Genomic DNA, 21,945 nt, shown 5'->3' on the forward strand with positions numbered 1-21,945 from the left:
ATTGGTTTATAGCTATATCTCCTTCAACATATTATGTGAAAATTTATAAGACTAACCATGTGAATTATTTAAATAAGTTAAATGATTCATTAAAAAAGTTTGTAACTAAAACTACATATAGATATATTAGTTTCTTCAATCGCTACATAGTAGATTGGAAGAAAATAACTTCAAATCTCTTCTCCCATTGTTGTAACTATTAAATTATCTACCAAAAACCTTTAGCACAATTGACAATTCCTAATGTTTCCACAAAAAACATCTAAGGTTCAAATACCCTAAGTATTGAAATATCTCCAAAAAAAAAAAAAAAAAACCTATCGAATTATTATTATTTTTTAAATTTCAAATACCCTAAGTATTGAAATATCTCCAAAAAAAAAAAAAAAAAACCTATCGAATTATTATTATTTTTTAAATAATAAATATACTTTTTAACTTTCTAGGGTAATTTCACTATGATGTTCTATAACATCCAAACCATTTATAGTTAAATAGATGGTTGCAATTTTATCACATAATCAACATTTAAATAAACATTAATTGACTAGTATTTTTTAGTCTCTATTTAAAATATTGATGTGAAGACATCTATCCATATCATTCATTTAACGTTGAATAATTAGAATTTTAAACACTCAATGCTAGAGTTAACATAAAATTTTTGACAAGATCATAATCCGTTTTGCAATTTTTTTCTCTTTCTTTTTTTCTTTTGTGGATATAGAAACCCATCATGCATTCTATATAACCCATCATGCATTCTATATTACTCTTGAAAAAATTGTGAGTTTACTCTAAATAAACGAAGATTCTTTTTTCATGGTTAAAAAGTCAATAAAACATCCATCAAGGCTTAGCGCTGTGAGCGGGGAAAAATGCCCAGACACCCCTTAGACTTTCAACAACTGGCCAAAACACCCCTTAAACTATTATATTGATCAATTTACTCCTTAAACTATACATAACTGGCAAATCAACACACCGATTACTCTCTGTTAAAAATACAAACAGAATACACATGTGTATTCCACTTGAACTTTAAAATAACATATTACCAATGACTGAATTGGGTGAGAGGAGAGAGAGACCTATAGCATAATAGAGAAACAGAGACATGATCAAATCAAAAGAACCACAGTTGCTGGCTGCCTCACCATCGACAACTACCATGGTTACTGCTGTTGTTTTTCCAATCACCCATGACCTGCAAGAGAGGGAGACACTGTTCAGTACTTTTATTTTTGTTTCAATGAAAATTTGTTATTTTTCCCCTATTTGCTAGTTTGTTCTCTCTCTTTTTTTGTTGGGATTTGGTTGATTTCAAACTTGGTGGTTTGATACTAAGTTCTCTTCTTGCTAGTTGTATACTGGGTTTTCATCAAAGATCTTGTGTGCACGATATGTTTGCAATATTGATCTGTGAAATAGTGTCCACTACACTGCATGTCACTTTGATTTTTACATTATTTTCACAATATTTCTTATGGGTCTGGCATGGATTATGTGAAGTGGGTTTTCATTGTTTCTTTATTTTTAGTAGCAATATTATTATTAAGTAATACAGATGATTGAATTTGTTTTGTAAGTGGGAACACGTTCATCTCACATCCTTATTTTGTTAGTGTTTTAAAGTTAGACTGACCGAAGTACTAATTTGACAAAAATGTATAGTTTAAGGAGTAAATTGGCCAATATAATAGTACAAGGAGTGTTTTGGTCAGTAGTTGAAAATTTGGGGGTGTATGGGCATTTTTCCCTGTGAGTGTAGCTCTATGATGCTTCATTTACCGTTTCTATACTCTTTAGTAAATAAGAATTTTCTTTAGTTAGATAAATTCGGCATTGATTTTTCTTTTCTTTCTTTTTTATTTTTTTATTATTTTTTTTTTGTTCAAAATAGGGATTATTTGATTAAATGAATTCTTAATTACAACTGCAGTGAGAGTTGGAAGAAGTCCAGCTGGAGGGTGCTTGACATTGCGACCTAGAATTCCCTTGCATAATAATTGATATGGAAGAATTATAGCAGGTACCATGAGCTTAACCCGTCAGCTTATGGTCTGGCTGACGGGTCAAGTTGTGACGTAAGCAAAACGTAATGAAGTGCATGCTGACTAGATCAAGATGAAACCGACGGGCTGAAGTCCCCAAATCTAACTGACGGCAATTTGAGGCCCCTAGGCTACTGAACGAAGTGTGAAGCTGACACTAACTTAGCTAAAGGGAAGTGTAGGCTGACGGTTTAAAGGCTGACGGTTCTATGAAGACCATGACTTGGTCATCACGCATGGGTTTTAGAGAAATTGCTTGTATTCCACGCCCAGTATCAGAATCCTATAAGGAAAGGATTCCGCAATCTACGCGCATAAGGATTCTTATAAGGAAAAGACTTCTACTCCAAGGAAGAAAGGTCCACCCTTTACTACTATAAAAACCCCAATACCCTCATAGGCCAAGGTACGCATAATTAACCCCTCTCTAGCACTCTAGAGTTGAAAGAAGTTCTAACTTGACCTTCGGAGGGTATTTGGCAGGCACCACATCGGTGCTCTCTGTTAGGTTTTTTCTTTTTTTGTTGTGTAGGTGTCGTTTTGAGCATACAAGCATTGTGCAACTCACTGGTGAGATTTTCGGCATCATCAGTTGGCGCCGTCTGTGGGGAGCGTTGAACTGCTTTTAGGTAATTAAGCCACATTATCGTTTCCCGGACCAAAGGGTTGCATGGTACTCACTCGCTCAATGGCAACTACTAATGACGCACAAGGAGAGGAACCACCCACTCTCATAGGCCAAGGTACGCATAATTAACCCCTCTCTAGCACTCTAGAGTTGAAAGAAGTTCTAACTTGACCTTCGGAGGGTATTTGGCCGGCACCACACCGGTGCTCTCTGTTAGGTTTTTTCTTTTTTTGTTGTGTAGGTGTCGTTTTGAGCGTACAAGCATTGTGCAACTCACTGGTGAGATTTTCGGCATCATCAATAATAGCCTCAAAGTACGTGTAAGGTTGTTCCCAGTTGTTTAATGAATTTTGGAGCATAAGGTTAAAACTTTAAGTCAGACTTTTTTATATTTAAATATTAATTAGATTATATTTATTTAAATTTTGATGCAATTGTTTTAAACTTGAAAATCTATTTTTCTTCTTTTTTGAGATTCAAAATTACTAATTAAATGTTTTTATTCGAGTTCCCTTGACACGATTTATAGCAAAAAATGTTTATGAATAAATGAAACATTATTAATAATAATAAATTATAATTTAACTAAAATAAAATTTAAAGTATAGAATAATAGATCCTAGTTTTATTTAAATGTTTCAAAATCCTAACAACAATCTAATTTATCACCCAAATTGCCCAATCTATCGTCCTGAGGAGATTCGGTTCCAACCCCAATTCGAACCAAATGGCCTTCTTGATCAAATTATAATTAAATTATAAATATATAATTATTATAATTTGATTATTTCATAATACACTATTGAGTTGGAAGGGGCTCGTACATGTTCTATTGTACATATAATCACTTTATACTTTAAACGAGTAAAATATTATTTACCACATAAGTCAATAAATTAATATTAATACAAAGTAATTATTTTAAATTCATAATTTCATTATGGTAACCTTTACACATATTTAGATTGGATGGATAACTTATGGAAACATGTAAACATAAAATACAAATCAAATAACAAAGGACCTATTGTATCTTTAAATAGAAAAGAAAATTAAAAAAAGGGCATTAACAGCACTAGTATCTGGGAGGCCAAAAAAGTTAAAAACCTACTTTATCTATTTTACCATCTCATTTTACAACTCACTCAACATCCTAGTTTCTATTTTACATAAAACTTATTAAAATAATATAAACTACAACATTAAATAATATAAACAATTCAATTCTCTCTCTTCCCTCATCAAACCCATACAGTCATTTTCCTCTGTTCCTCTATCTCTCTCTCTCTCTCAAGCAAACCTAGCAGCAACCACCACATCTAGCAAACCCACCACTACCAGCAATCACCTACCACCAAAGCTCAGGCACCACCACCACCAACCTATCACCAAAATTGAACCAACCAACCACCCCCACCCAAATCCCAACCCACCAACCCAAAATTGAAACCTACTACCTCCAAATCACAACCCAAGGCCACCTAAACCCCCACCAAAAGTCCAAACCGTTGCCACCCCCATTGATCTAGCCAAACACCGATCCAAACCAACACCCAAAGACCACTACCCCAAACATCCACCAATCCAAACCACCCAAACAACCACCAAAACAACACCCAAAACCCACCACACCAACATCTAAAGCTACCCAAACACCCAGCAACCATAGACTATCAAACCCAAGACCCACAACCCACACCCCATTCAAACCCAAGCCTCAAATATCGATTCAACAAACTCATGCCCACAACGGTAAAACCTAGACCCACAGCAAGCAAAGCCCACCACCCACGGCGAGCAAATCTCACCCATGACACACAGCAAGCAAAACCCAGATGTCTTTGTCACCTACCCATGACCCACTGCCCCAAAATCAAACATCAAACCCATGACCCACTTCTCCAACATCAAACCCACGACCCATCCATGCCGATCTAAGAGAGATGGACTAAGATAGAGAAAGGAGTAAGAACAAAACAAAGAGTGGTAAAAGAGGAAGAGAGAGAGAGAGAGAGAGATAGGCTGAGTAATGAGAGAAGAGAGTCAGGAGAGGAAATATCTGGGTTCGAAGAGAAATAAAATATTTTAAATGAAGTTTGCAACCAGCTATAGTGGGGTTGTAAATGTGCCATCTTACTGTAGCAGGGTTGCAAATTTTTTTTAGAAAAAGTTGTTGAGGTACAAATTTTCAGGCTCTAATTTCATTAGCCCACTCAACAAAATACCCATACAAGCCTCATAAATTATTTTGAGCCCTCACAAATATTTCTCACATATTACCCAACATTTCCGATATATTACCTAACTTGGACTCTCACAAATATTTCTCATACAAGCCCCATAAATTATCTTGGGTCCTCACAAATATTTTCCACACAAGCCCTATAAATTATTTTGGGCCCACACAAATACTTCTCATACTATTATCAAAATTGGGCCACAAAAATATACTATCTTTACAAAAGCCCAAACTTATTTATCTTGTGGGTAAAAACCCAAAAGGTCCATACACTCTTACTAAAGCCCGTTGTTACATGGCAACCTAAAGTCTGTTGCTACACGACACTCTTACAAAGCTCATTACTACACGATGATATTTTTACAAAGTCTCAAACTATTTACAAATAGCCCCAATTTATTTTGGCAACCATTTACAGAAAGCCCAAATACTATTTTGGCAACTATTTACAAAAGTCCAGTATTATTTTGGTAACTATTTACAAAAAAACTCAAATACTATTTTGGCAACTATTTACAAAAAGACCAATACTATTTTGACAACTCCTACAAAAAGCTCAATATTATTTTAGCAACTTTTACAAAAAGTCCAATATTATTTTGGAAACTTTTACAAAAAGCCCAATACTATTTTGGCAACTTTATTTTGGCATCTTCTTTAAAAAAAAATCTATTGGGCAAATAATTATTCTAGCTACCAAAGCCCAAATATTATTTGAAAAAGGAATTATATTATGCTCGAAGCCCAAAACTATTCTTTGGCAAAAACATATTTTGAGATACTAAATTCCCTAACTCATGGGAAACATAAATTACTTATGACATTACTACCCATATTTCAAAACTATTTCTCCTACAAAATTTATGGGAGCTATGCTTATTTTTTCCATAAGAAACCCTAACTACAAAAGCCCATGTATATTACAAACACATGGCAAAAATATTCATTTTGTAGGGATGAACAAGCCCAAAGAAGCTCAATAACAAGACCCAGTTGAGACAGCCCAACCCATGTACTAATCTCAGAAACTAAAACTCACTTGAGTGACTAAAATGGTTAGACTAGCCGCAAGTCAAGTTTCAGCACAACTAAGTTGATAGCTGGGACCCACTACCATCACTTTCAGCTTATCAAATCGGATCAAAAGGGGACACATGTCTAGCTGAGCTTACACCCTTCCTTGGCAACTAGATTTTCATGATTACTGATGTGACATAAAGCTGTGCTAACAAGACATAAGGCTGTGAGGCTGAAGCCAGCCATACTCTCTCTCTTCTTTAACACAATCGGTCAAAGAACAAGGGGCAGCCATGAACAAACCATGGAAGCTTCTAGAATCACTTATAAATAGATCATTACCATGCCAAAAATGTATATTTTTTGGTTCATGAACCAAGCACATGAACCCTAATGGAGAAACTTAAAGAAATGTGGTTTTAAGGGCAACAAGGAAATCTCTAACAGAATTTCCAGCAGAGGGCTCCAAGATTGACACCTGACTTGGGGTGACACAATCTGCCCTAGGAAGCTCTGATACTAACAGTATACAACCAAGATTATTAGCCAAATACATGCTCTAATCTCATTGGCTGAGGACAATTAGCATTTAATGCTAAATCAAAACCTCCAGTTGCTATTACCCTAAACAGCAAGAACACCTTAAAGCTGAACTTACCATTCTTGGCCAAATATTAAGAACAATTTTATAAGGATTTTCTAAAGATTGAGACTGATTTTGGCAGAGATTATTTGCTAACCCCCCCCCCCCCCTCTTAAACTCAACTATAAATAGAGCCATTTATCAACACCTAAAGAGTCTCTCTAATTTTCTTAAGCTCTTAGTGAGGTTTTGAGCTTCTGAGTTCTTAGTTTCAAAATTAGAAACTAAGCTCTTCAGCCCCTAGCTCACAAATACCTCTCACACCTCTACTCATAATCTCCCAACAGCAAGTCCCAGTAGCTTTGCTAAGTACTCTTTCTCTTTCTCATTACTCATACTACCAAGATGACCCTCACTATTCACTACATATACTATATTCATGAGCATACCCTGGCATAATAATGATCTTGCTGCGCTAACTCCTCCATGATCTTGCATACCCTACATCTCACACTAAGCGTTCTCCATGACTTGTTATAATGGACCCCATGGTGTTTGTCTAATCCTTTACTATTGAAGGCTATAATGTATTTGTTACCATAGAGTTTTCCCTCATGTTGTTATAATAGAGGACTTTCTTTCAATGGATCCCCCAGATGATGATTTTGGAGATGTAGACACTCTCCTTAATTTATGAAATAATTAATGGCTGAAGATTTATTTTATTATGTCTTATATTATTGCTAGAATACTTTACCGCGGGAATATTTTACCGCTGGAACATTTTACTACTGGAATATTTTATTATTGGGCTATTTCTTTATTACAGTAGGCTTTTCTGTTGTGCTAATGTGTCTGCTATAAGGAATGTTTTGGGCTATCCTATAGTCCTTGCCAATCCTAACCTAGGCCCAAGGCATAAAATAAGGCGAATTTGTCAAAAGTTTCACTGATAGCTTTTGGGCCGTGCTTCAAGCCCATTGTCAAGTCTCAATTTAGGCCCTAATGCAACTACAATCTTATTTGTCGGTAGGAAAACTTTTCCACCCCCAACAATAGCAACCCAGCAAGAGCATGTTTTTATAGGTTTGGTGGTTAAAATAGCAACTGAGAGCTCTTACACACCCTATGCTAATAATGTAATAAGAATTGGGAAAAGTAAAAAAATAATTAAATCATATTAAAAAAAAAAATTGTATAACAAACAAACAAAGGAAACATGCGGATGTGGATGTGGGTCGATGATTTGATTTGATGAGAGTTTTTAAGATGATGTGATGTGTAATTAATAGGTACATAAAAGCATATACTAATGCATAGACAAGTAGGATTAAAAAAAGGATAAAAAGTGAAAATAAAGAGAAAAGTTTAAACATGTTGTTCGGTTAAGATTAGGGTTATTTACATGTCGGTCAGATAAATTAATGCTATATCAACTAGGGCTTTACTAATAGAGGGGACATTCTTTTATCTAAGGGTCTTAGATCACTCACATCAAATGACATCAAATGGTGCAAAATATATGTATTGTGTAAATATTCACTAGGGATTTACACATTCTTGTAAAAAAAAAAAATACTTAAATTATATAAGTTAAAATTGTGTAAATATAAATTGTTACTACAGTAATTGTGTAAATTTATATTAATACTATTTATTTTTTATTTTTCTTTATGTATCCTAATGTTGAAAGAAGAAATTAGATGATTGTTGTTGTGTGTGAAGAAAGATAAATAATAATAAAAATTAATAAAATTTGATATCTTAATTAAATGTAGTATAATATATATTATCTTATGAAAAATATTTTTAAAAATAAATATGTAAAATAGAAGAGACGATTCATTTGACAAAAAAGCCGGCCCTGCGTGTGTGTATGGTTCGGTGTATGTATGTGTAATAGTCAGCAATCTAAACTATCGTTGATCTGGACTAGAACTTGGTGTCCTGTTCAGCAATTCTTCCACAAGTTATCTTATTTTTTGCTAGAATGTCCACAAGTCATCTAAGTTGGGCTTGTTTTCTCTGACAGATACCAAGTTTTTTGTGTTCTAGCTATTGCTTATGACGTTGGTAATTGGCCTATACAGGTTTTTCAAGACTTTCCCTCTCTCCGAGGGTTGTAAGTATCAATCTAGACATGCCAAATTCTAATTAAAGATTTGAGTTATTTGACTAGTTATCAATCCTTATCCAAAATGACTGTGGAAAGAAGGAAACTTATCATGAAACCCCAATTTTCAACCTTTCATTTATAGCGTGAACGCACTGGACCTAGTGGACTATGACCACCGATTCAAAGGACCTTTATTTAAAACTAAAATGGTTGAAATTGTTCTATACTCCGATTATTTTCTTTTGCAATGAAAAGGTGATCAAAGATTGCTAGAAAAATAGATGGAGATTAATTTAGGGTATTAAATAAGGATTAAGATCCTCTCCAATTATTAAGATAATTATATTATCAAATTTCCAAAATACTACTATTCATTCAAATTTGAAATGTGAACTAGATAATTGTCACGTTTTCAATATATATATATATATATATATAATTTATTTATTTATCTTTAATAATTATCATGAAACCCCAATTTTCAACCTTTCATTCACGTTTTCAATATATATATATATATATATATAATTTATTTATTTATCTTTAATAATTATCATGAAACCCCAATTTTCAACCTTTCATTTATAGCGTGAACGCACTGGACCTAGTGGACTATGACCACAGATTCAAAGGACCTTTATTTAAAACTAAAATGGTTGAAATTGTTATATACTCCGATTATTTACTTTTGCAATGAAAAGGTGAACAAAGATTGCTAGAAAAATAGATGGAGATTAATTTAGGGCATTAAATAAGGATTAAGATCCTCTCCAATTATTAAGATAATTTTATTATCAAATTTCCAAAATATTACTATTCATTCAAATTTGAAATGTGAACTAGATAATTGTCACGTTTTCAACATATATATATATATATATTATTTATTTATTTATTTATCTTTAATAATTATTAAAATGGGTGGGGAAGGAGAGATTCCAAAACCTAGTTCTCTTTATTAAGAAAACTAAACAATGTTATTACTCATTGTCATCCAACCTTTAACATGTATGTTATCAATAATTTTAAATAGATATATCATAATAATGATAATTAACGTGTTTTTAAATATTTGACGATGTGGTTAAGAACCTTAAAGTTTAGTGGTATTGTTTGGTCTTGTTTATAAGGTGAATTGGAATTCAAATCATACTTTTCCATTTATTGTAATGATTAAATGATAAAAAAAATTTAAAATTTAAAATAGATACAGAACTTACCATGAAAATATCCTAATAACTTTCAATAATGAACATCTTACTCCCTATATAAATCAATGAGCGGTGCTCCATTTCTTGTACAAAACCGAGTAAAAGAACAAAACAACTATGGCTCACCACATGTTTTTCCTCTCTTTCCTAGTAACCCTAGTCATAGCCATGCAAGGCATTTATGCAGTTGAATATGTTGTCACCAACACCGCCGGGAACACTCCTGGTGGAGTTCGTTTCAACAATGAGATTGGATCTGAATACAGTAAGCAAACGTTGATTTCTGCCACAAATTTCATATGGAGCCTCTTCCAACAAAACAATGCTGCGGACAGAAAGAAAGTGCCCAAAGTGAGCTTGTTCGTTGATGACAGGGATGGAGTTGCATTTGCTAGCAACAACGAGATCCATGTTAGTGCAAGGTACATCAATGGCTATTCTGGAAATGTGAAAACCGAAATCACTGGAGTTTTATACCATGAAAGTACACACATATGGCAATGGAATGGAAATGGGCAAAGTACTCCAGGAGGGTTAATTGAAGGAATTGCTGATTATGTGAGGTTGAAGGCAGGGTATGCACCTAGCCACTGGGTGAAGCCTGGGCAAGGTGATAGATGGGATCAAGGCTACGATGTTACAGCCCGATTTTTGGACTATTGCAATAGTCTTAGAAATGGGTTTGTGGCTGAATTGAATAAGAAATTGAGGAATGGTTATAGTGCTAATTTTTTTGTTGAACTGCTAGGGAAGAATGTTGATCAGCTCTGGAAAGACTACAAAGCCAAGTACGCAAAATGAGGGTGCTGATTAAGAGCAAATCTATATGAATAAAATGTTGTATCATGCAATTACATAAAACATGAGATAAATAAATGTGCTTGGATTATTACTTATATTGCCTTCATGTACAACAGTTTTAAATTTTTTTTTTTTTTTTGGTTTCTTTTTATTGGTTTTCTTTTTACCTTTCTCAGTTTGAAATTTGAACTATGCAAGATGCAATGCAGATTCTTAAGACAATACAACCAAGCATATATTCAACTTTCATTACAAGTTGAAAAATGAAAACAAAAACCTCGATGCAACTTGAAGGTCTTATCAATCTGTACAGTAGCTAATTAGATAAAGACTGATATTTAGACACAATTAAAGACTGATATTTCATACTCTCAAAAGCAAGCTAGCTTCCAAATAGCAACAATATCCTGGCTGCAAATTAAGTAATTTATTAATAAACGTATCCCGCCGCATCTACACCTTACTTTTTCAAAAAATGCTGATTCGCCACAAATTTGAGATTTTCTCATTAGAAATTCATTCTTTTTCATATCTAAAAACAGCTCTGAAATTTTATCATTAAAAAACTCATAGTTTTTCACATCTAAAAACAGATCTGAAATTTTCTTATTAAAAAACCCATTCTTTTTCATATCTAAAAAATAGATCTGAGTTTTTTTCTCACCATAGATTTCATACCCTTTCATGATTATTGCCCAAGACACAATTAAAGACTGATATTTCATACTCTCAAAAGCAAGCTAGCTTCCAAATAGCAACAATATCCTTGCTGCAAATTAAGGGGAGAAATTCCTGCTTTGCAAATTAAGCGGGGATCAGACATTATTTTCAGAGCCACCAATTCTCAACTCTGAATCCTCTTCACTCTGCTTCCTAAATTTCTTTTAACCTGGTGAAAATTTTCTAATGCTTCTAATAGCACCATTAAAATGTCTTAGTAACTCCATATTTAACTTCACAATTAGCAAGAGAACAACTTAACTATTGTTGGCATGCACCACCCAGCAACTTAAAATTTATTATGAATCTGATGTTAATGTACTGAAGATATTTGTACAATTACATTAATCTTCACTTGACATTGTGGACAATTCTTATTTGGTTATGAAAACTATTATATTTTGTCATTTTTGAACGCGTGCACTTAACATTGTTAAAACTCTTTTCACATTAATTTTCTAAATATATTGGTTTAAGATTACTAGACTTTTTATCACTTTACTGGATTCATGTTTTTATTCACCATAAAAAACTCCTTTTGTTGATGTTAGAAGCAAAGAGCCAAAAACATGTAATCGTTCTTTTTTCTTGACATAATTTGCATGTATATTTATTTGTATTTACACCAATATAATTAAATCGCTACAGGAGTGGACAAGCTCAAATACTTTGAGATTGCAACTAATCTCAATTCTCTTAACTCTCTTTGGTAGATGCTACTAAACTTTCTTATTTATTTTAATTAACTATTAATTCATTGTTTAAGGGGAAGTACAGCAGTAATCGTTTGGTGACCCATTGGCAAGAGGTTCGCATATGACTAACCCCAAAATACGGATATTCAAACTATTAATGTATAAAAGTATGACACATATTCAAACAATTAAATCACGTTGAACATAAATAGAAACTCAAAATATCTGTTATTCAATTCGTTGGACTGCCCTAGAACCTGGTGTCCAGCCAAATCACAATCTATAGGAACTTCACCCTTTTCTCTAGTCTATGGCACAGAGGCTGTTATCCCAATAGATCTAGTAAGGCTAGCAGTGAAACTGACAGAGATTGCAGGAATACCCAGAGAAGACACTTTGGAAATTATGAAAGAAATGCGTGATAATGCCGCCTCTCATAACCGCCTTTACCAAGCTAACGTGAAGGCTAGGCATGAAGGCCAAGTTAAAGAAAGAAAGTTTCAGGTGGGAGAACTTGTTTGGAAAGCTGCCTCGCATGTACGAGGAGTTGCTGGAGCTGTTGAGCATAAGTTTTCTCCAAAATGGGAAGGACCATACATAGTGGAGGAAGCACATGCAACAGGACATCACTGGCTAAAGGATCAAGCAGGTATAAAGGCGTATAGCCCCATTAATGGAGCTCACCTTAAGAAATATCATGCTTAACCTTGTAAAAACATTTTTTTGTGGCCATCATGTCAAAATGATTTTGTATTTTGCAAAACTCATACTATTATAAACAAAGACTTATATGCAGTTATTTCATATGATGATATTCATAATATGCATGCAAAGTCTAAATAATTTGACGAAATAAGGCATGGTAAAGTTATAGAACAACCCCATGGCCTTTTAAGACCACAATATATATATATATATATTACAACTTGAAAATTAGAGAATGTTTGTGAAAAAACTAAAATTTTCAAGAAAGAAGTCTAGATTGCTCAAAGCTCCTAGCTTGCCTTCCAACTTCTCGATTTCTTTCCTCAAAGAGTTAAGTTTTGCGGTGACACCTTCTAGTTGAGTTTAAAGGGCAAATTGAACTTGCTTCTTAGGATGTTAATTCCACTTGAAGTCTATTGATTGATTCTTGGAACTGAGTGATTAAAGTGACATGCATCTGTAAGGCTGATTCTGCTTCCTTTGCTTTATTGATACACGAGTTTTCTTTAGCTCTTAATTTACGAAGTAAGGACAAGGAAGTATGAACAGAGGGTCCTGCCTTCTTTAAGTCCCTCAATGCAGTGACACAGCTTTTTAACCAGCTGACATTGACACTTAGACTCTCAGCCTCACTCAGTATGGAAATGAAATTGTCAAGGGGCAAAGCTAGATAATCCTCTTTATCCTTTGACTGCAGTTGGGATATGATAAATCCAATTTGCTGTAAGAGAAAGCCCCTAAGTGACAAGGTCCACTTACTGGTATCCCTCATAGTTTCGGGATATTTAGAGAGCAATTGAGAACAAATTGCTCTCAGATTGGGAGAAACCAATGAGAGCAATGGATTAGACTCTGTCAAGGTGCTTTCACCCTCTTGTTCCTTAGAAGTAGCTTCTATTAAATCTTCTTTCTCTTGGGGATTTTTGGCATACATCCTATTTGAATCCCCTTTTTTAGTGTTAGACTCTATTTCTTCATTAGAAGTCATTTCTTGTACAAAAACTTCTGGGGTTGAAGAAGTGACTCTTGCTTTGGGTTGAGCTTGAGGAATAAAGCTTATAACCTGTCAAAGTTAAGAAATAGAGAAAAGAAGAAAAGTTACTTAAGTCTGGGAATAAAACAAGAGGTTACAAGAAACAGTCACTTTAGAGAAAAGAGTGTACCTTAGGCTTCTTCATAGAAGGGGTTTTTGCATTCTTCTTTCTCTTAGTGCTTGAAGGTTTAGCTTTTGGAAGGGGCTTCAAAGTCAAATCTCCCTAAAAGATAGGTGGGACATCCACCGTTGGGCACCACTTTCCCCAAAATTCCTAACACGCTCTCTAATGTCAGACCACCATAACTTAAACTTGGTAAGGGTAGTCCATTTCCAGTGGGGGAAGTGAAAGGGATTTCAGGACTTGACACTAAAATTTTGAAGAGATTTTCCTTCTTAAAGGCTAGAGAGGCTACTACAGCAGGCAAAGCTAAAGTAGAGAAGTGTCCCAGTATGCCTTGGTCAAAACCAAATTGGTGGACAAACCTATGGGGGTTGTAGGTTTGAGTTTCATACTCATCTTGAAAGCTTGCCTGAAGGTAAGAAGGAAAAGCACTAGCAATAAAAGAAAGTTCTTCAGACTAGGTAGTTTCTCTGTAACGAGAAACAGAGATGCTTTTTAGGGAAGTGACCCCACCCTCCAACATAGAGTAAGGTTTAGTTATCCAATCAGTAAGGTCATCCAACACTTTGCAAAGGAAACTGTTTGAAGATATCATCACTTTGTTCCAACGCCAAGAGCATGGCAGACCTTGGGGTGATTGCAGACTGATTTTATAAGAGCTTAATACTCTAGGGACAGAAGCATAATTCCTAAAGTGTTTCCACAACCGTATTTGTAAAAAAGCAACATGTACAAAGGTTTCAACTTGGAATCTACCCTAGGAAAGTTGTAGGTCAAGAGTAAAATGATCCAAGTGAGAATATAAAGTTCCTAGAAAATAAGGGGTAAAGGGGAAAGATTGTCCTCTAGCTAGTTTAATGGCTAAAAGGAAATGTCTTCTTAGAATCTTTTCATGAGGATATCCCTCAAATAGATGGCGAAAAAGTAAAAAGGCAATAAAAGCTTCAAGTTCTTAAGAACTAGAGTTATCTTCTCCAACAACAAAGTCAGTGCCTTCTGTCAAGAAGTCTCCATTGGTTTCCTCATCCATGCCATCAGCAAACTCTCTCTAAAAGTATCTGATCCATCCCCAGGAGTTGGCTCTAGGACCTTTGTCTCCACCTACATTGGTATCTTCTAGTACTTCATCACTGGGGGCTTTCCCTTTCCTTACCACTTTCAGAACTGGTTTCTTTAAAGTTTTCCTCACTGCATTCTCAAGAAACTTCACAGCTTTAGACTCATCAGGGGATAAAGAGATGTTGACCACCTCGCCATCTCCGAACAAGGGAAGTCTCAATATCTCATAGACATCTTCTAGAGATAAAGAGATTTCTTGACACCCTGTGAAGAAGGTGCGAGTAAAGGAGTTCTAGCAGTACAGAAGAGAAAGCAAACTCTCACTGTCCTTGCTAATTTCTAAATTGGAGAATACAACAATGGTCTTCACAAGCTTTACTCTCTACAAGATCTCCATGAAGGGAGGATGAGCCAACACTCTTCAACACCAGCTTCTCCAACCTCTGGAAACTGAAGTGTGAGATTTGAAAACTAAATCTAGAGTAGAGGCAAAATCTCCCCTGCAAGTGCCGATCATTGGAATATGATTCAATTCCAAGTCCATAGTCAAAAGATCATCGGGTTCCCCACATACTGTGTAGGGATGGTCTTCAAAGCAAGGAGTTAAGTCCCAATCAAGACTTTTATCAAATAAGTAATCTTCGAAGAAGGGAGGGGTGATCCACTGTTCTTCTATGGAAGGATTTTCCTCTCCTCCTAAAAGAGGTCTGTTACCTTTTAAGACGGAAGGTTCTACAAATTTACCAGAGCTAGATCGTAGACTGTGTTTTACACCCATGATTTGATCTATGAGAAGAACTATAAGTTTCAAGTTGAAGAAGGAGAAGAAGAAGATAAGGAAAAAAAAAAAGGAGAAAAAATGGAGGAAATATTTGTTTTCCTTTTATACTTTAAGGATTTAGTATTTTCCCTCTGAAAGAGATTGATTCAAAAAGGGAGACATCTTTTAAAAATTGACATGTGTAGTATAGGGAAGAAACTGAATTTCTGACAGAGAATGACAGTTAATGATGCTAAAATTAAGAAAACCATCTTTATAGTCCAAGGGCAAAGGCGCAACCCTTCACCAATAGGTATGATTTAATTCGTTGCACTTCACATTTTATTAACTAACATGTTTATCCTTATATGTTGTACAGCAATTTGATTTATGATAAGAATTTGTATGTTATATTGTAATTTTTTTTTTTTTTCATTAATATCCAATAAGGGCCCAAAATCATATTAGGCTTTGTCCAAGGACGTTGACAGGTTCGAGGAGGGACAAATAGTAATGAGGGATTCCAGTTGAGATTCTTATAAATAAGGAATGAGTGGAAGACGGTCCGTGGAGGAACTCTTCCTCGGATATGATAAATACAGCTCGAAATATGTATTCCAGCAATCAAGGTGGCCTTCCAAGAAGCTTCAGTGATAAAGACGTGGCTCATGAACATACGAGAAGGAAGGGAACCCAAAAATATCTAAGGAAAAGCTGCTACCACCACATTAAATGCACTGCAACTACTTTTGTGGATGCATTTAAGTGGAGAAGACCCCTGAACAGTGTTGTCTTAGCTACCACAACTCACAGAAAGCCAAAAATGGTGTCTGATGGGACAGATACTCGAGTAAGGGTTCAAATGACCAATAAATGTAGGATCAAGATGGTCCAAAGGGAGCTATATAATGTAAGGGGCCTTTCTAGAGATGGAGACTGAAAAATCAAGAGAGAAACACTGTAGTAATCTAGAACCAAACTTGTAATCAAACCTCAAAAGCAATACGTAAGAATCAGCCTCCTCGGACTTATCCAAGGACGTTTTTCCCTCAGTAAAAGTTCTTTATTTTCCTCTCTTTTTCATCAAGACCTTTTTTTTTATTGCTCAATTCATTAAAACCTAGTTTTCCAACCCATTCTCTACAAATTTATTGTTTTGGGTTTTTTGGGCCTAAGTCCTCACACTTTTTGGGCTAGCAATTCCGATCAGGTCCTTACAGTAAACATATAATAAATAACTTTCTTTCTTTCATATATTTTGTGTTTAAAGTTTTTACAAATAGAAAAGAGGGATTTACATAATTTGGCCCTCATGGCCTATCACCTCTTTTCTAACTACAAAATAACACAAATTTTTACCCAAAAATAAGAAAGATAACATTTTCTTTACAACCTATGCCAAAAGATGGCTAAACAAAACAAACATAAACATAATAAAAATAATAAATAAATAAATAAATAACAACAACAGGTTCAATGGAAAGCAACTTAAGGAGAGCTTGATGCATAGGTATCCGTATCATCCTCAAAGTCCTCTTGGGGATAATCCAGAGCTAGATACTCCATCTCTTCTTCATCATCATCATCCTCTTCTTCCTCCTCCTCTTCGCCTTCATCAACCCTCAAGTTAGAGCCATCAGAAGAGCCCTCAAAAGAGCTATCAGAAGAATCTGCCTCCTTGGAGTCAAAAAGCCCTGAAGCGCTAGACTCCAAGCTTGACCGACCAAGTCTTCACCTTCTCCTACAGCGAGTAGGATCATTTAAGAATGTAGCAGTCGCTGCCTCCTCAGCTTCCTCTTCAGCCCTCAACCAAAGTTCCTCAGAGTCCTCTCCCTTTTCCTCACTCCAGTTAAAAGGAGCAACCTCCTCAAGAATGAAGATTTGAGGAGGTAAAGGGTGAATGAGAAAAGAAAGAGAAAGGTGCACGGGGCTTGGTGGTAGGGAAGGAGTATGATCGGTGGAAGCACTCTTAGAGGAGTGCTATAGGGAGTTAGAACTGTTAGAAGAGGAATTTGACATTTTTCGTGGGGGTTAAGGTTTTTTAGAGAAAAATCAGAAAGATACAAAAGGAATGAAGGTTGAAGAAGAAACATTCCCTATTTAAATCTTCAACTACAGTTAAGTGAAGAGACATGACATTTATGAGAAGTAATGTCTGTCTGCCAAAATGCAATAAACAAAGAGGTGCCAAAATGGCTAGAAGCACCCTTTTGAGCCACGTGTCTGTTTTGAACGTCGTAAGGCATAATTACTGAAGTGTTAATGCCTGAACCAATGTGATTGTCAAAGGCCTTTGCCTTTAAACACCATTGACAATCAGGGAGCTAATAACACCACTAAGGTATGGGAGAATGCGTAAGCGGTTGAATCTGGACTCTACATGTGGAACAACTATAAGGGAAGGGAGAATAGGCATTGGCTAAGAGATCTTGTCTTGCTCCGTGCTAAAGGCGTGACTGCCATAGGAAGGAAGTAAGATCTACACCTAACATGGTACTCAAGCACTCACAAAAAGGGGAAATAATGACTTTCTAAGGTCAGAGGCTATGAGGACACCTCTTATTGGCTGAGTGCACCATGAGCCACCTTAGGAACATGTGTACCAATCACAGTACTCCTGATGTCTCTCTCAATGTCCAAGACTTGTCTCCTAAGCAGTGGTAAAGCTACCTACCTACAGGTTCTAGTGCCACATTGGTGCAGTTCTTATCCCTTAGTCAACAGATAATATCACAGCTATGAAAAGATCCAAAAGAAATAATATGATGACTTGACACACGTCCTTGTATTCAGCCATGTTCCTTAGAGTATAAAAGGAACATGTAGTTGTGCTATCAGTGCAAGAACCTAACCAGATATTTTGAGATGAAAGTAGAGAGTTGGTATAAGAGAAAGGCAACTTCATTGTAAACTAATCTCTTTCCCATACATAATACAAGCTGAACCGAGCAAGAATGTTGTGTTCTTGCTCAAATCGTGGTTTTTTATCCCTTTTCTTAGGTTTTCCACGTACATCATGTGTTGTTTTTTTAATCAAGTTCTTCTTCTTGTTTAAATGTGCGTCTTTTTCATGTCCTACCATCGCTTTCTTTATTTCTTGTTTGAGTGTCATGTCAAACCCTGCATCTTTTCGAGCTTTCTCATGTAAATGTACTATTAGATAACTTGTTTCACTCATATAAATAAGCTCAAATCTAACCTGCACGTTCAATACCCACCCATAACCATTTTATGTCATCCCATGTCAAATACACATAAACCAAAAACAATGTCATTTACCTTAAATCTTTCGATGACACCTACTTAGCTCTAACATTGTTGTCTTATTTAATCTTAACCCGTATGAGTTGACTACAACCAAGGAAGGAGACATACATTTTATATTGAGTGACAACGGAAAGTAGGATTTTGATATTAAGGTCAGACTTTTGGATTTGTAAGTTTTATAAATGGTGTGATTGATTATGAGTGTCTGGAATGTGTATTTTGTTTTAGAATTAAAGAAAAAGAGAAATACACATTTTATATCAACTTTTGTTCTACAATGTTCCTCAAACTTTTTTTTTTAATTATTTCTCATTACTTCAATTAAATAATTATAATAGGTATGTGTATACAATTTATAATTGTTGCTTTTTATGATGAACTCATTACTAATAAAGTTCTATAACAGTTATGCTATAATATATATACAACATTTTCCAAAACTATCTTACATAAAATATTACAACATTATCTATACATTGCACGTATAACTTACTACTTAATAATAATAATAATAATAATAATAATAATGATAGATATTACACTTGAAATTATGAACGTGGGAATGTGTGTACAAAATGTACATATCTTTATAGGTGAGAACAATTTCTCTAGCCCTTTTATGTAAGGAAATAGACATGATAAAGGGAAAAATTTAGATAGTCTTAGAGCAGTGCTCTGGGCTCTCACAAAGTGGGTTGGCCCCACACATGGGTGCCACCATGGGGTCCACCCACTTTGTGAGAGCTCAAAGCACTGCTCCGAGACTACCTAAGTGTTACCCCTATGATAAGGATGTTTCTTGAAAAGAGAGAAAGGGGAAACTGGGGTAGAAGCTCAAGTTAGGCCCACTCAAGGAGCAAATTTCTTCTTATCCTTCCTTTCCAATGGGAAGACTTCAATCTTGATCAAGTGTTACCCCCATGATAAGGATGTTTCTTGAAAAGAGAGAAAGGGGAAACTGGGGTGGAAGCTCAAGTTAGGCCCACTCAAGAAGCAAATTTCTTCTTATCCTTCCTTTCCAATGGGAAGACTTCAATCTTGATTGAGTCAACTCTAATGGGTCATCTTTGTTAGGCGCGCATGGGAATGATATTTAATTCCCTTGACCCAAATTTATGTGCAATTTACGAGTCGGTCACTTGTAATGAAAATACACAAGCATCTGACGTATTTTTAGGAGGATCTGCTTATATTCAAACCCTCCCAAAAATATATGAAAATAACTGTAGGTATTTTCCCTAAGAAGGGGAAGAAAATTCAATTTTGTAAAAAGATTTTGAAGGCATCTAACTATTCATTAACATATCCTCTTTCTTGTTTTATATAGATTTAGATACTCACAATTTTTTCAGTAGACTTGTAATTCAATTAACCTTTCTTATTTTTTATATTTCTAAAAGAGACATAAAATGTTCAAATCTTTTTTTTTTTTTTTTATTGTAACTATCAAATTATCTGTCAAATATCTTGTAATTCAATTAGCACTTTTTGGTGTTTCAATAGAAATGTCTAAAATTCAAATCTTATCTTCCCTAACTATCGAAGGATTACCGAAAACAAAAATACTCTAAACTTGGACAAAATTGGGAAATGCCCTGTTTGGGCAAAAATAGCAGCATTATGCCCTTTTCTCCAAACTAAATAGGGAAATGCCCCTGTTTTGTAACTCGACAAACGGGAAATCGAGTTATATTGAAAAACTCGATTATTCAATAGGCGAGTTATGTGTGAACTTTGTGCCACTCTGGACTACCACCGTGGCATTTTGTTTCTGAAAAACTCGATAATTCGAAAACCGAGTTATATAACTGACTATGCAGCTATCGAGTTATGCGCTTGTTAAACATCTGTCTATCCTGTCTTGGTGTCAGGTGTACGGTACAAGTCTTGAACATAACTCGATATTATATTAATCGAGTTATAAAGTATACTCGAACTCTGTAGAGTCGAGTTATTCTCGTATATTATCTGCCCATCCCTTCCCATTGAGAGTGTCTTGCATTTCGGCTGAACTGGTTGCACTCTGCAGCTCTGCTCCACAGTTGCGTCCGGACTCAAGTAAAATTTGTATCACCTCAGGTAAAAAACTCACATCATAATTTTATCGCAATGGTATTTTTATTTGATATTGTAATGAATTTTTATTTTTTTGGTTAAATTTTTAATTTTATGGCAATGGTATTTTTTTGGTTAAATAAGTACATTGGTATGATTTTGGTTGTTTGTTGTAGTAAATGTTGGTTAGAAGAAATTGTATTTTTTTGGTTGAATAAGTACATTGGTGTAATTTTGGTTGTTTGTTGTAGTAAATGTTGGTCACAAGAGATTGAAATCTTGACTATAGCAACATTTTATATTGCACATAATCATTATTTTCTAAAAGTTGATGCACACTGTTAACTTGATCATTTGCTGTTATTGTATTCAGCGTCAATGTCTGGTTCTGGCAACCCAGAAATTTATAGGCCTCACGATGTGTTCACTGCTATGGGTCGTTGCTGGGTATTGGAAGATGAGTTCAGCTATCCAATCAATCCAAATCTGCGAAATAGTGCTTACGTTCACAATATCATGAGACAAGAGTGGGCTTGGTTATTTCGTGAACAACAAATGTTTTATGATGAGTTGGTTAGTTTTAAGTTGCCAGTGCCTCGGCGACTTGCATCGCAAATGCCCAGAGACACGATCGACGAACTTCATAAAGCATTGAATCGCATAAGAGAAGAAAATAATCGAATGAAAATACGTCTTAATCGATATCGTACCGAAGTTGAGATTCGAGAGTCAATAGAGGGAGGGTGGTACGAGCACGCACGATTCATGCAATCACTTCTTGGTGATCCCATTTATCAGTCAGATGTGGAGATGTCAGATGAAGAGTAATTGTGTCGTGGTGTAATCAGACTTTGTTAGAGAACTATTTTGGTTTTGGT

At 35.2% G+C, this 21,945-nt stretch overlaps 1 protein-coding gene across 1 annotated transcript; it reads left to right on the plus strand.

Moving 5' to 3' along the window:
• Positions 1-9,913: 9,913 nt before the first annotated feature.
• LOC112033117 (uncharacterized) lies at positions 9,914-10,744 on the plus strand. The gene has a single exon (XM_024065897.2). The coding sequence runs from the start codon at positions 9,966-9,968 to the stop codon at positions 10,647-10,649; it is 684 nt and encodes a 227-aa protein (XP_023921665.1). The 5' UTR covers positions 9,914-9,965; the 3' UTR covers positions 10,650-10,744.
• The last annotated feature ends 11,201 nt before the right edge of the window (positions 10,745-21,945 follow it).

The sequence above is a fragment of the Quercus suber genome, unplaced genomic scaffold (assembly GCF_002906115.3).
Source record: "Quercus suber isolate HL8 unplaced genomic scaffold, Cork oak 2.0 scaffold_630, whole genome shotgun sequence".
In the NCBI taxonomy this organism is placed as follows: Eukaryota; Viridiplantae; Streptophyta; class Magnoliopsida; order Fagales; family Fagaceae; genus Quercus; species Quercus suber.

Coding starts and splice junctions, on each gene's coding strand:
- LOC112033117 (XM_024065897.2), top strand. CDS start 9,966: ATGGCTCACCACATGTTTTTCCTCTCTTTCCTAGTAACCCTAGTCATA.